Genomic DNA, 15,028 nt, shown 5'->3' with positions numbered 1-15,028 from the left:
TCACCTGGTCTACTGATAGGACCACAGAACATCTATCAGGACCACAGAACATCTATCAGATCAACATCATTCACCTGGTCTACTGATAGGACCACAGAACATCTATCAGGACCACAGAACATCTATCAGATCAACATCATTCACAGGGTCTACTGTTAGGACCACAGAACATCTCTCAGATCAACATCATTCACCTGGTCTACTGTTAGGACCACAGAACATCTATCAGATCAACATCATTCACCTGGTCTACTGATAGGACCACAGAACATCTATCAGGACCACAGAACATCTATCAGATCAACATCATTCACCTGGTCTACTGATAGGACCACAGAACATCTATCAGATCAACATCATTCACCTGGTCTACTGTTAGGACCACAGAACATCTATCAGGACCACAGAACATCTATCAGATCAACATCATTCACAGGGTCTACTGTTAGGACCACAGAACATCTATCAGGACCACAGAACATCTATCAGATCAACATCATTCACCTGGTCTACTGTTAGGACCACAGAACATCTATCAGGACCACAGAACATCTATCAGATCAACATCATTCACAGAGTCTACTGTTAGGACCACAGAACATCTATCAGATCAACATCATTCACCTGGTCTACCGTTAGGACCACAGAACATCTATCAGGACCACAGAACATCTATCAGATCAACATCATTCACAGGGTCTACTGTTAGGACCACAGAACATCTATCAGGACCACAGAACATCTATCAGATCAACATCATTCACAGAGTCTACTGTTAGGACCACAGAACATCTATCAGGACCACAGAACATCTATCCGATCAACATCATTCACCTGGTCTACTGATAGGACCACAGAACATCTATCAGATCAACATCATTCACCTGGTCTACTGTTAGGACCACAGAACATCTATCAGATCAACATCATTCACCTGGTCTACTGATAGGACCACAGAACATCTATCAGATCAACATCATTCACCTGGTCTACTGATAGGACCACAGAACATCTCTCAGATCAACATCATTCACCTGGTCTACTGATAGGACCACAGAACATCTATCAGGACCACAGAACATCTATCAGATCAACATCATTCACCTGGTCTACTGATAGGACCACAGAACATCTATCAGATCAACATCATTCACCTGGTCTACTGATAGGACCACAGAACATCTATCAGATCAACATCATTCACCTGGTCTACTGATAGGACCACAGAACATCTATCAGATCAACATCATTCACCTGGTCTACTGATAGGACCACAGAACATCTATCAGATCAACATCATTCACCTGGTCTACTGATAGGACCACAGAACATCTATCAGATCAACATCATTCACCTGGTCTACTGTTAAGGACCACAGCCGGCACCAGATAGAGACCACATTCATTCTACTGGAACAGTGAAACTATTTAGTATGTCAAATATTTAGTATTTTGATAGTGTATACTTACCCTATGAGGTAGGGTATGAGGTAGTGTGTATACTACATACAGCTATATGAAGTAGAGTATGAGGTAGTGTGTATTCTACTTACAGGTATGTGAGGTAGGGCATGAGGTAGGGTATAAAGTAGTGTGTATACTACATACAGCTATATGAAGTAGGGTATGAGGTAGTGTGTATTCTACTTACAGGTATGTGAGGTAGGGCATGAGGTAGGGTATAAAGTAGTGTGTATACTACATACAGCTATATGAAGTAGGGTATGAGGTAGTGTGTATTCTACTTACAGGTATAGGAGGTAGGGTATGAGGCAGTGTGTAGTGTGTATACTACTTACAGGTATATGAGGTAGGGTATGAGGTAGTGTGTAGTGTGTATTCTACTTACAGGTATGTGAGGTAGGGTATGAGGTAGTGTGTAGTGTGTATACTACTTACAGGTATATGAGGTAGGGTATGAGGTAGTGTGTATTCTACTTACAGGTATATGAGGTAGGGGCACACGTCCGTTGGCTTTGGCACTTTCATGCATCTCTCTACGATGCTGTTTACGATACCGGTAGGGTGGAACACCATCCCTGCAAACACACACACACACACACACACACTAGTATTCAGAAGAATGTGTTTCAGTGTGTTTGTGCAAAAAGTCCATGACAGTGTATGTGTGAGAGATAGAGGATGTGTGTGTGTATTTCCGTGTGTGTGTACTCACACACTGCTGCCGGTCAGTGAGAGTGTGTCGCCGTCGGAGACGCTGGACAAGCTCTGCTGTTCACTGTCGTTAGCGCTGGTTGCCGGGGCGCGAGCAGAACCCATGTTCACGTAGTAGGGGTTAACCACCGGCTCTCTGCATGGTCTGAGGTCACGCACACACACACACACACAGAAAACAGGATTTTATAGAAATATTTGCAAAGAATTGTATTTACATAAGTATTCAGACCCTTTGCTATGACAGGTTGAAATTGAGCTCAGGTGCATCTTGTTTCCATTGATCATCTTTGACATGTTTCTACATTAGAGTCCACCCGTGGTAAATTCAATTGATTGGACATGATTTGGAAAGGGACACACCTGTCTATATAAAAGGTCCCACAGTTGACAGTGAATGTCAGAGCAAATACCAAGCCATGAGGTCGAAGGAATTGTCAGCAGATCTCCGAAACAGGATTTCTGGGGAAGGGTACCAAAAAATGTCTGCAGCAATGAAGGTCCCCAAGAACACAGTGGCCTCCATCATTCTTAAATGGAAGAAGTTTGGAACCACCAAGACTCTTCCTAGAGCTGGCCGCCCGGCCAAACTGAGCAATCGGTGGAGAAGGGCCTTGGTCAGGGAGGTGACCAAGAACCCGATGATCACTCTGACAGCGCTCCAGAGGTCCTTGGTGGAGATGGGAGAACCTTCCAGAAGGACAACCATCTCTGCAGCACTCCACCAATCAGGCCTTTATGGTAGAGTGGCCAGACAGAAGCCACTCCTGAGTAAAAGGAACATGACAGCCCGCTTGGAGTTCGCCAAAAGGCACCTAAAGACTCGTAGACAATGAGAAACAAGATTCTCTGGTCTGATGAAATCAAGATTGAACTCTTTGGCCTGAATGCCAAGTGTCACATCTGGAGGAAACCTGGCACCATCCCTACGGTGAAGCATAGTGGTGGCAGCATCATGCTGTGGGGATGTTTTTCAGTGGCAGGGACTGGGAGACTAGTCAGGATCGAGGGAAAGATGAACACAGTAAAGTACAGAGAGACCCTTGATCAAAACCTGCTCCAGAGCGCTCAGGACCTCAGACTGGGGCGAAGGTTCACCTTCCAACAGGATAACGACCCTAAGCACACAGCCAAGACAACACAGGAGTGCCTTCGGGATAAGTATCTGAATGTCCTTGAGTGGCCCAGACAGAGCCCAGACTTGAACCCGATCGAACATCTCTGGAGAGACCTGAAAATAGCTGTGCAGCAACGCTCCCCATCCAACCTGACAGAACTTGAGAGGAATGTGAGAAACTCCCCAAATACAGGTGTACCAAGCTTGTAGCATTATACCCAAGAAGACTCGAGGCTGTCATCGCTGCCAAAGGTGCTTCAACAAAGTACTGAGTAAAGGGTCTGAATACTTATGTAAATGTCATAGTCTTTTATTTTTAATAAATGTTTTTAAAAAAATAAAATATTTTTGCTTTGTCATTATGGAGTACTGTGATGTCATTATGGAGTACTGTGATGTCATTATGGAGTACTGTGATGTCATCATGGAGTATTGTTATGTCATTATGGGGTACTGTGATGTCATCATGGAGTATTGTTATGTCATTATGGGGTACTGTGATGTCATCATGGAGTATTGTGATGTCATTATGGGGTACTGTGTGTAGATTGTGTGTAATATATATATATGTATATATATATTCCCTCATCAGACAATACTAGAGCTATGATGATACCAGTATCTCAATATTTTTTCCAAAACAGGAAGCAGATCAAACTCGTATGTTAATTATTGAAGCTAAATCTTGGAAGATGAACGTGACTCTGGATGACAGCATGATGATGATGTCCGTTTCCAACATGATGGCTGTTCTCCTAAATAAGTTACATCCGCTTCGTGTTTTGTTGCCCTCCCGGCGATGCTGGCATCCTCCCGGCGATGCGGGCATCCTCCCGGCGATGCGGGCATCCTCCCGGCGATGCGGGCATCCTCCCGGCGATGCGGGCATCCTCCCGGCGATGCGGGCATCCTCCCGGCGATGCGGGCATCCTCCCGGCGATACGGGCATCCTCCCGGCGATGCTGCCATCCTCCCGGCGATACGGGCATCCTCCCGGCGATACGGGCATCCTCCCGGCGATACGGGCATCCTCCCGGCGATATACGGGCATCCTCCCGGCGATACGGGCATCCTCCCAGCGTAGGACGCGTACAAACCCACAGAGATTCTCTACAGGCACAACTGCATAGCAACCACTCGGACAAATACTAAACACTGTCATGAATTTCACACAATCAGGCGCAAACACACACACATCCATACACACACACGTCCATAAACACGCTCTCTGGACTCCTACCTGTACTCTCGGCTTTCCCCTGCTCTCCAATTGGTTGACACTCTGTGAGGAGCCGTCTCCATTAGCAACCTCTGGGTCAGCCTGCTGGCCTGCGTATCCCCGCTCTCCTCTTCTCCCTCCTCTTCCTCCTCCTCCTCCCGGCACCTGAAACACAACCACCTTAATTCACCAAGCTACATTGAAATGGACCAGGAGTTTAACCTGGTGACATGGTGCTGACAACAACACCACAATACAGACAAGAATACACGCAGACTCTAGACACACAGAGAGACACACACACCTCCACTCTACGTCCTCTGTGAGGGTGGGCAGGTAGCCGGGCTGCCCGGGACCCGATGAGGAGCTGTGGTCGCTGGGTGGTTTGGGGCTCTCTTCCCCTGCCTGGGTGTACTCCAGGTAGGTGTCTGACTTCAGGAACAGAGGGTAGGTGTTCTCCTCCATAGTGCTCTGGATCTCCGTCTGGGCCTGGGAGAGGGACAACTTCGCTTCAGTACAAAGTTTCAAAAACTTTATTGTTCATTCGGGCTATAAAACAAAAGAAAAAACAAAAGTGAGACTAAAAATGAGGGAAGCTGGAATCTACCAGCAGCAACACAGAGAGAGGGAAGCTGGGTTCTCTACCAGCAGCAACACAGAGAGAGGGAAGCTGGGTTTTCTACCAGCAGCAACACAGAGAGAGGGAAGCTGGGTTCTCTACCAGCAGCAACACAGAGAGAGGGAAGCTGGGTCCTCTACCAGCAGCAACACAGAGAGAGGGAAGCTGGGTTCTCTACCAGCAGCAACACAGAGAGAGGGAAGCTGGGTTCTCTACCAGCAGCAACACAGAGAGAGGGAAGCTGGGTTCTCTACCAGCAGCAACACAGAGAGAGGGAAGCTGGAATCTCTACCAGCAGCAACACAGAGAAAGGGAAGCTGGGTTCTCTACCAGCAGCAACAGAGAGAGAGGGAAGCTGGGTTCTCTACCAGCAGCAACACAGAGAGAGGGAAGCTGGGTTCTCTACCAGCAGCAACACAGAGAGAGGGAAGCTGGGTTCTCTACCAGCAGCAACACAGAGAGAGGGAAGCTGGGTTCTCTACCAGCAGCAACACAGAGAGAGGGAAGCTGGGTTCTCTACCAGCAGCAACACAGAGAGAGGGAAGCTGGGTTCTCTACCAGCAGCAACACAGAGAGAGGGAAGCTGGGTTCTCTACCAGCAGCAACACAGAGAGAGGGAAGCTGGGTTCTCTACCAGCAGCAACACAGAGAGAGGGAAGCTGGGTTCTCTACCAGCAGCAACACAGAGAGAGGGAAGCTGGGTTCTCTACCAGCAGCAACACAGAGAGAGGGAAGCTGGGTTCTCTACCAGCAGCAACACAGAGAGAGGGAAGCTGGGTTCTCTACCAGCAGCAACACAGAGAGAGGGAAGCTGGGTTCTCTACCAGCAGCAACACAGAGAGAGGGAAGCTGGGTTCTCTACCAGCAGCAACACAGAGAGAGGGAAGCTGGGTTCTCTACCAGCAGCAACACAGAGAGAGGGAAGCTGGGTTCTCTACCAGCAGCAACACAGAGAGAGGGAAGCTGGGTTCTCTACCAGCAGCAACACAGAGAGGGAAGCTGGGTTCTCTACAAGCAGCAACACAGAGAGAGGGAAGCTGGGTTCTCTACCAGCAGCAACACAGAGAGAGGGAAGCTGGGTTCTCTACCAGCAGCAACACACCGAGAGGGAAGCTGGGTTCTCTACCAGCAGCAACAGAGAGAGGGAAGCTGGGTTCTCTACCAGCAGCAACACAGAGAGGGAAGCTGGGTCCTCTACCAGCAGCAACAGAGAGAGAGGGAAGCTGGGTTCTCTACCAGCAGCAACAGAGAGAGAGGGAAGCTGGGTTCTCTACCAGCAGCAACACAGAGAGAGGGAAGCTGGGTTCTCTACCAGCAGCAACACAGAGAGAGGGAAGCTGGGTTCTCTACCAGCAGCAACACAGAGAGAGGGAAGCTGGGTTCTCTACCAGCAGCAACACAGAGAGAGGGAAGCTGGGTTCTCTACCAGCAGCAACACAGAGAGAGGGAAGCTGGGTTCTCTACCAGCAGCAACACAGAGAGAGGGAAGCTGGGTTCTCTACCAGCAGCAACACAGAGAGAGGGAAGCTGGGTTCTCTACCAGCAGCAACACACCGAGAGGGAAGCTGGGTTCTTCACCAGCAGCAACACAGAGAGGGAAGCTGGGTTCTCTACCAGCAGCAACACAGAGAGAGGGAAGCTGGGTTCTCTACCAGCAGCAACACAGAGAGAGGGAAGCTGGGTTCTCTACCAGCAGCAACACAGAGAGAGGGAAGCTGGGTTCTCTACCAGCAGCAACACAGAGAGAGGGAAGCTGGGTTCTCTACCAGCAGCAACACAGAGAAAGGGAAGCTGGGTTCTCTACCAGCAGCAACAGAGAGAGAGGGAAGCTGGGTTCTCTACCAGCAGCAACACAGAGAAAGGGAAGCTGGGTTCTCTACCAGCAGCAACACAGAGAGAGGGAAGCTGGGTTCCACACCAGCAGCAACACAGAAAGAGGGAAGCTGGGTTCTCTACCAGCAGCAACACAGAGAGAAGGAAGCTGGGTTCTTCACCAGCAGCAACACACCGAGAGGGAAGCTGGGTTCTTCACCAGCAGCAACACAGAGAGAGGGAAGCTGGGTTCTCTACCAGCAGCAACAAAGAGAGGGAAGCTGGGTTCTCTACCAGCAGCAACACAGAGAGGGAAGCTGGGTTCTCTACCAGCAGCAACACAGAGAGGGAAGCTGGGTTCTCTACCAGCAGCAACACAGAGAGGGAAGCTGGGTTCTCTACCAGCAGCAACACAGAGAGGGAAGCTGGGTTCTCTACCAGCAGCAACACAGAGAGGGAAGCTGGGTTCTCTACCAGCAGCAACACAGAGAGGGAAGCTGGGTTCTCTACCAGCAGCAACACAGAGAGGGAAGCTGGGTTCTCTACCAGCAGCAACACAGAGAGGGAAGCTGGGTTCACTACCAGCAGCAACACACAGTTGTTGGTTATGTACAAGCTACCAACACAACCAGCCCTTGTCCACAACTGGTCATGAAAATATGTTCTCAATAAAATGTCAATGAATGTATATGTGTCCTGATTCCTGTGTCTCCCGAGAGGAGGATATTAACAACGTGTTCTCAACCATCTGCCTGGTCAGCAAAAGGATATTAACAACGTGTTCTCAACCATCTGCCTGGTCAGCGAAAGGATATTAACAACGTGTTCTCAACCATCTGCCTGGTCAGCGAAAGGATATTAACAACGTGTTCTCAACCATCTGCCTGGTCAGCGAAAGGATATTAACAACGTGTTCTCAACCATCTGCCTGGTCAGCGAAAGGATATTAACAACGTGTTCTCAACCATCTGCCTGGTCAGTGAAAGGATATTAACAACGTGTTCTCAACCATCTGCCTGGTCAGCGAAAGGATATTAACAACGTGTTCTCAACCATCTGCCTGGTCAGCGAAAGGATATTAACAACGTGTTCTCAACCATCTGCCTGGTCAGCGAAAGGATATTAACAACGTGTTCTCAACCATCTGCCTGGTCAGCGAAAGGATATTAACAACGTGTTCTCAACCATCTGCCTGGTCAGTGAAAGGTTATTAATAAAACAACTGCTTCCTGTTCCAACATCACATAATGATTGGTTGATGCACTGCTTCCTGTTCCAACATCACATAATGATTGGTTGATGCACTGCTTCCTGTTCCAACATCACATAATGATTGGTTGATGCACTGCTTCCTGTTCCAACATCACATAATGATTGGTTGATGCACTGCTTCCTGTTCCAACATCACATAATGATTGGTTGATGCACTGCTACCTGTTGGAACACCACATAATGATTGGTTGATGCATTGCTACCTGTTGGAACACCACATAATGATTGGTTGATGCATTGCTACCTGTTGGAACACCACATAATGATTGGTTGATGCATTGCTACCTGTTGGAACACCACATAATGATTGGTTGATGCATTGCTACCTGTTGGAACACCACATAATGATTGGTTGATGCATTGCTACCTGTTGGAACACCACATAATGATTGGTTGATGCATTGCTACCTGTTGGAACACCACATAATGATTGGTTGATGCATTGCTACCTGTTGGAACACCACATAATGATTGGTTGATGCATTGCTACCTGTTGGAACACCACATAATGATTGGTTGATGCATTGCTACCTGTTGGAACACCACATAATGATTGGTTGATGTATTGCTTCCTGTCCCAACACCACATAATGATTGATTGATGCATTGCTACCTGTTGGAACATGGCAGGGTCCAGATGCAGTCGAACCACACAGTCTCTGATGAAGCTCTTAGTAGCTGGTTTAATCTGCCTCGACACGATGCCGTTACTATCCTGGATATACTTCCTGGAAGGAGACAGAATACAGAGATGAGAGAGAGAAGAGACTAGAGAGATGAGAGAGAGAATACAGAGATGAGAGAGAGAGAATAGAGAGATGAGAGAGAGAATAGAGAGAATAGAGAATAGAGCGTGAAAGAGAGAGAATAGAGAATAGAGAGTGAAAGCGAGAGAGAGAAGAGAGAGGAGAGAGAATAGAGAGTGATAGAGAGAGAAGAGAGAGAATAGAGTGATAGAGAGAAAGAAAGAGAGACTAGAGAGATGAGAGAGAGAAAAGTCATCCCTACCTGTAAATGGCCTTGGCCAGCTTGGGCCTCTTCTCCTGGCTGCTCTTCCTGAATCCGGAGCAGGCGAACCAGAAGTCCAGCTGGTCCCCACAGCCCTCCTGTCTCAGGAAGCCCCTGAACAGCTGGATGCCCTCTTGGTCATCCAGGAGAGAGTGGAGCGACTCCGCCCACTTCAGGTAGGGAGGCGTGGGGGAGGCGCTGCCCTCAGGCTCGTACCCTAGGTCCAGGTCCGGCCGCCTGGGGGTGGGGGTGGCCGAGGATGGGGACTCGCTACTACGGAAGGAGGGGTCTGTTTTGGAGGGGGGGTAGCAGGTGGACTGGGTGGGGGGGCGGCCTCCATGGCTGGAGGGGAGGTGGTGGGGGTCACGGTTGTCCCCCTCTTCTCCAGGGACAGGGGGTCGAGGGGCGTGCTCTGTGAAGTGGCTGTGGGGGTCCACCCCCATCCCCACCCCTAGACCCCCCAGATGGTCGCCCCCTACCACCCCCCTGTACGCCCCCTGTGGGTCTCGGACCACACTCATGTCTCTGGTCGGGGACCACTGGGTCGGGCACCGGTCACACCCACACCTCTAGAACAGCTGGAGATGAGAGGTTCTTCCTGTGGTGGAAGAGGAGAGGGGGAGGAGTTAGAGAGGGGGAGGAGTTAGAGAGGAATGGTCCTACCTGACAGAAGAGGAGAGGGGGAGGAGTTAGAGAGGAATGGTCCTACCTGACAGAAGAGGAGAAGGGGATGAGTTTAGAGAGGGGGATGAGTTAGAGAGGAATGGTCCTACCTGACAGAAGAGAGAGGAGAGGAGAGGGGGATGAGTTAGAGAGGAATGGTCCTACCTGAGAGGAGAGAGAGGAGAGGAGAGGGGGATGAGTTAGAGAGGAATGGTCCTACCTGAGAGGAGAGAGAGGAGAGGAGAGGGGGATGAGTTAGAGAGGAATGGTCCTACCTGACAGAAGAGAGAGGAGAGGGGGATGAGTTAGAGAGGAATGGTCCTACCTGACAGAAGAGAGAGGAGAGGGGGATGAGTTAGAGAGGAATGGTCCTACCTGACAGAAGAGAGAGGAGAGGGGGATGAGTTAGAGAGGAATGGTCCTACCTGACAGAAGAGAGAGGAGAGGGGGATGAGTTAGAGAGGAATGGTCCTACCTGACAGAAGAGAGAGGAGAGGGGGATGAGTTAGAGAGGAATGGTCCTACCTGACAGAAGAGGAGAGGGGGATGAGTTAGAGAGGAATGGTCCTACCTGACAGAAGAGAGAGAGGAGAGAAGAGGGGGGTGGGTTAAATAGAGGAATGGTCCTACCTGACAGAAGAGAGAGGAGAGGGGGATGAGTTAGAGAGAAACGGTCCTACCTGACAGAAGAGGAGAGGGGGATGAGTTAGAGAGGAATGGTCCTACCTGACAGAAGAGAGAGGAGAGAAGAGGGGAATGGTCCTACCTGACAGAAGAGAGAGGAGAGAAGAGGGGAATGGTCCTACCTGACAGAAGAGAGAGGAGAGAAGAGGGGGATGGTCCTACCTGACAGAAGAGAGAGGAGAGGAGGGAAGAGGGGAATGGTCCTACCTGACAGAAGAGAGAGAGGAGAGAAGAGGGGGATGGGTTAAATAGAGGAATGGTCCTACCTGACAGAAGAGAGAGGAGAGGGGGATGAGTTAGAGAGGAATGGTCCTACCTGACAGAAGAGAGAGGAGAGGAGAGGGGGATGAGTTAGAGAGGAATGGTCCTACCTGAGAGGAGAGAGAGGAGAGGAGAGGGGGATGAGTTAGAGAGGAATGGTCCTACCTGAGAGGAGAGAGAGGAGGATGAGTTAGAGAGGAATGGTCCTACCTGACAGAAGAGGAGAGGGGGATGAGTTAGAGAGGAATGGTCCTACCTGACAGAAGAGAGAGAGGAGAGAAGAGGGGGATGGGTTAAATAGAGGAATGGTCCTACCTGACAGAAGAGAGAGGAGAGGGGGATGAGTTAGAGAGAAACGGTCCTACCTGACAGAAGAGGAGAGGGGGATGAGTTAGAGAGGAATGGTCCTACCTGACAGAAGAGAGAGGAGAGAAGAGGGGAATGGTCCTACCTGACAGAAGAGAGAGGAGAGGAGAGAAGAGGGGAATGGTCCTACCTGACAGAAGAGAGAGGAGAGAAGAGGGGGATGGTCCTACCTGACAGAAGAGAGAGGAGAGGAGGGAAGAGGGGAATGGTCCTACCTGACAGAAGAGAGAGAGGAGAGAAGAGGGGGATGGGTTAAATAGAGGAATGGTCCTACCTGACAGAAGAGAGAGGAGAGGGGGATGAGTTAGAGAGGAATGGTCCTACCTGACAGAAGAGAGAGGAGAGGGGGATGAGTTAGAGAGGAATTGTCCTACCTGACAGAAGAGAGAGGAGAGGGGGATGAGTTAGAGAGGAATGGTCCTACCTGACAGAAGAGAGAGGAGAGGGGGATGAGTTAGAGAGGAATGGTCCTACCTGACAGAAGAGGAGAGAGGGATGAGTTAGAGAGGAATGGTCCTACCTGACAGAAGAGAGAGAGGAGAGAAGAGGGGGATGGGTTAAATAGAGGAATGGTCCTACCTGACAGAAGAGAGAGGAGAAGGGGATGAGTTAGAGAGAAACGGTCCTACCTGACAGAAGAGAGAGGAGAGAAGAGGGGAATGGTCCTACCTGACAGAAGAGAGAGGAGAGGAGAGAAGAGGGGAATGGTCCTACCTGACAGAAGAGAGAGGAGAGAAGAGGGGGATGGTCCTACCTGACAGAAGAGAGAGGAGAGGAGGGAAGAGGGGAATGGTCCTACCTGACAGAAGAGAGAGAGGAGAGAAGAGGGGAATGGTCCTACCTGACAGAAGAGAGAGAGGAGAGAAGAGGGGGATGGTCCTACCTGACAGAAGAGAGAGAGAGGAGAGAAGATGGGGATGGTCCTACCTGACAGAAGAGAGAGAGATGAGAGAAGAGGGGGATGGTCCTACCTGACAGAAGAGAGAGAGAGGAGAGAAGAGGGGGATGGTCCTACCTGACAGAAGAGAGAGAGAGGAGAGAAGATGGGGATGGTCCTACCTGACAGAAGAGAGAGAGAGGAGAGAAGAGAGGAATGGTCCTACCTGACAGAAGAGAGAGAGAGGAGAGAAGAGGGGGATGGTCCTACCTGACAGAAGAGAGAGAGAGGAGAGAAGAGGGGGATGGTCCTACCTGACAGAAGAGAGAGAGAGGAGAGAAGAGGGGAATTGTCCTACCTGACAGAAGAGAGAGAGAGGAGAGAAGAGGGGGGTGGTCCTGAGAGGGTCAGAGCTGAACTAAAGAATGAACATACTGATCACAGATTGACCCTGGGAGAAAAGAGGGAAGAGCACAGAGACAGAGGATGGGAGAGGTGAAACTGAAAGAATACTTATTATCTGAGTGAGAGAAAGAGGACAGAAGAGAAGAGGAACAAGGGAGGAATGTCCTGTCGTGTTAATAACAGTGATTCAGGACGATAAGCTGCGATGTGTTTACACTATAAAACACGGAACCGCTGGTCTTCCCTCTACAGACACAATGAATTAAGGTTTACCTCCCGTCAACACGAACATGTTTTGAAGCAAATAACTGGCCAACTCATCAAAAAGAGGTTGTACCTGGCACCTGCTAGCAGAGCCATGCTGCTTTCAACTTCCACAATGACGGCTAACAGCAAGGATCAACACCGGACAGGTTAGGAAATACGGTCATTATAAACCACCGGTTAGTTGTTAGTCAGGTAGCACCGTAATAGCTCATCAAAACAGAAGTTATGGTTAAACAAGATAACAGTGGATAACTAACGTTAGCTAATAGCTAGTTAGCTTCGTTACATTAACGTCGCCGGTACGCGTTAGTTAGTTATCTGCCCGTTTAACAAAAACATAGCTAGATCCTCCGGTACCGTAACTATCAGGTTAGTTCAGCCCTGTCGCTTCCTCCGGTACCGTAGCCAGCCGGTTAGTCCAGTCCTCTCGCTTCCTCCGGTACCGTAGCCAGCCGGTTAGTCCAGTCCTCTCGCTTCCTCCGGTACCGTAGCCAGCCGGTTAGTCCAGTCCTCTCGCTTCCTCCGGTACCGTAGCAAGCCTCTCCCTCCCATCGCGTTGAAGTGAGATCCCATTCATCTCGGCCTCCCCGAAAGACGGTGGCAACAAACTCCACACAAGACGGGCCTGCTGCCTTCCCTGTCCTCCACTCAGCCCCTTGAGGTGGCCCGCAACACACTACTTTAACACAGTAAACATGAGCCAGATGACTAAACTAACCCGGACGGGATACGAACATCCCGACGCAGTTTGATCGATCAAAGCGCAACCAGCCCCTTCGATCACGGATCAAAACACACCAGAAGAAAGCGAAGGCACGTTTCACCCCCCGCCGCTTGGCTAAAGGGCTAACAAGCTACCTAAAAACATAACACCAAAACATCCCGTATTTAGCGGCTTAAAGTATACAACCTACCGTATCTGAAAGCCCGCACCCCGTTTTCCACCGCATCGGGGATAGTGGCGAGAACAGTAGTGTGTGAAACGCGGCATAAGGACAACTTGGGTAGTATTAAAACGTGAAAGACAACAAGCCTTTCCGTCTTGCCCTCTCAACTCCCCGTGGCCATGGAGGTCTCCAAATACACTCCAAGCAGAGAGAGAGAGAGAGAATGACGGTCGGTGTGCGCTAAGTATCGAGTGTGTGTTTAACAGCGCCTCGTCCGTTCGGAAAGACACACTACACCGGGAGAGAGGAGCACATTGGAATGTCCCGTGGAGCGAATGTTCAGAACATTGCCAATAAACATTTGCCAATTTTAATAAGAAACCAAATATGATGTAGGTATTGAATTGACTCAATTAATAAACACAGGATGGATAATAGGTTAAATTGTTGGGTTTATTCAGGAAAGATTAAAGAAGACAAAAACAATTATCTCAATCCTGAAAAAAATAATTTCTGTCCTCGTGCAGGAAAGGGCTATAAGGTACTTTATAGAAATGATCGATTTGACTACACAATGAATACACTGATGACACCCGTTACATTACATACGAGATAGAATGTCTAGAAAAATAACCAAGCAATTACAAACCACTGATCAATAAGCAGAATCGAAGATTCGATACTTTTCTTACAATGTGAACCGAATGGCAAATTAATAGAATGACGTAGCCCCACGCGCACCTTTGAATGGTTTTACAGGGTCCAACACAGCGGCGACTAGAAACACGTTCCACATGACAGTATGTGCTCAATAAAAACAGCCAGGTAAAGACGAACCAAAAGCAAAAGTAGCCTCTTGTCTTCGCTTACAAAAAAAGATTTAAAAAAAAAAAAAAGATAATCCCTACAATTAAATAGACAAAAAAAGTCAACCAGAAACAACAGCCCAAAACAGACATTATATAAACGAAGAAATCTGTATAAGTCTACCTTTCCGCTGTTGCTGCTCCGGTCGCCTTGGCGCAGAACCCATCTCCAGAGTGACTGACAGCAGGACAGCGAGAGAGCATGCCGCCGACAGTCGAGCTGTCAGTCACACGCCTGTAGCCAGTAAGTCAGGCGTCGACCTGTGGAGAGAAGGGGGGAGGGTGCGAAGGGGGGAGGGTGAGAGGAGAGAGGGAGAGATCGGAAAGGAAGGAGGGAGACTCAATAGTAAAAACCAAGTCATTATACTCATAGTTACTTGGCCAGTGCAATCAACCATAGTCTATGTATTCAAACACTAGAAATATACTATAATTCTAGTTATACAGTACACCAGTCAAAATGTTGGACACACCTACTCATTCAAGGGATTTACTTTATTTTAACGTTCTTCTACACTGTAGAATAATAGT

At 49.0% G+C, this 15,028-nt stretch overlaps 1 protein-coding gene across 5 annotated transcripts in view; it reads right to left on the bottom strand.

The window, feature by feature from the left end:
• LOC139370016 (axin-1-like) overlaps positions 1 to 14,717 on the bottom strand; it is a 32,999-nt gene extending 18,282 nt beyond the window's left edge. For 3 of the 5 annotated variants that reach the window (XM_071109305.1, XM_071109304.1, XM_071109300.1), the window contains exons 1-7: positions 13,659 to 13,829; positions 9,222 to 9,819; positions 8,827 to 8,941; positions 4,815 to 4,999; positions 4,532 to 4,675; positions 2,176 to 2,319; positions 1,942 to 2,038 (exon numbers count right to left, since the gene is read on the bottom strand). In XM_071109305.1, the coding sequence (XP_070965406.1) occupies positions 1,942 to 2,038; positions 2,176 to 2,319; positions 4,532 to 4,675; positions 4,815 to 4,999; positions 8,827 to 8,941; positions 9,222 to 9,742 (1,206 nt within the window). In that variant the 5' untranslated portion in view covers positions 9,743 to 9,819; positions 13,659 to 13,829. Of the gene's footprint in view, positions 1 to 1,941; positions 2,039 to 2,175; positions 2,320 to 4,531; positions 4,676 to 4,814; positions 5,000 to 8,826; positions 8,942 to 9,221; positions 9,820 to 13,101; positions 13,424 to 13,658; positions 13,830 to 14,621 lie in introns of those variants that run through there. The other 2 variants (XM_071109302.1, XM_071109303.1) reach the window with 2 other exon arrangements.
• Positions 14,718 to 15,028: the final 311 nt, after the last annotated feature.

This window comes from Oncorhynchus clarkii, chromosome 17 (assembly GCF_045791955.1).
Source record: "Oncorhynchus clarkii lewisi isolate Uvic-CL-2024 chromosome 17, UVic_Ocla_1.0, whole genome shotgun sequence".
NCBI classification, from domain to species: domain Eukaryota; kingdom Metazoa; phylum Chordata; class Actinopteri; order Salmoniformes; family Salmonidae; genus Oncorhynchus; species Oncorhynchus clarkii.
This window is presented reverse-complemented; position numbering and strand designations above follow the sequence as displayed.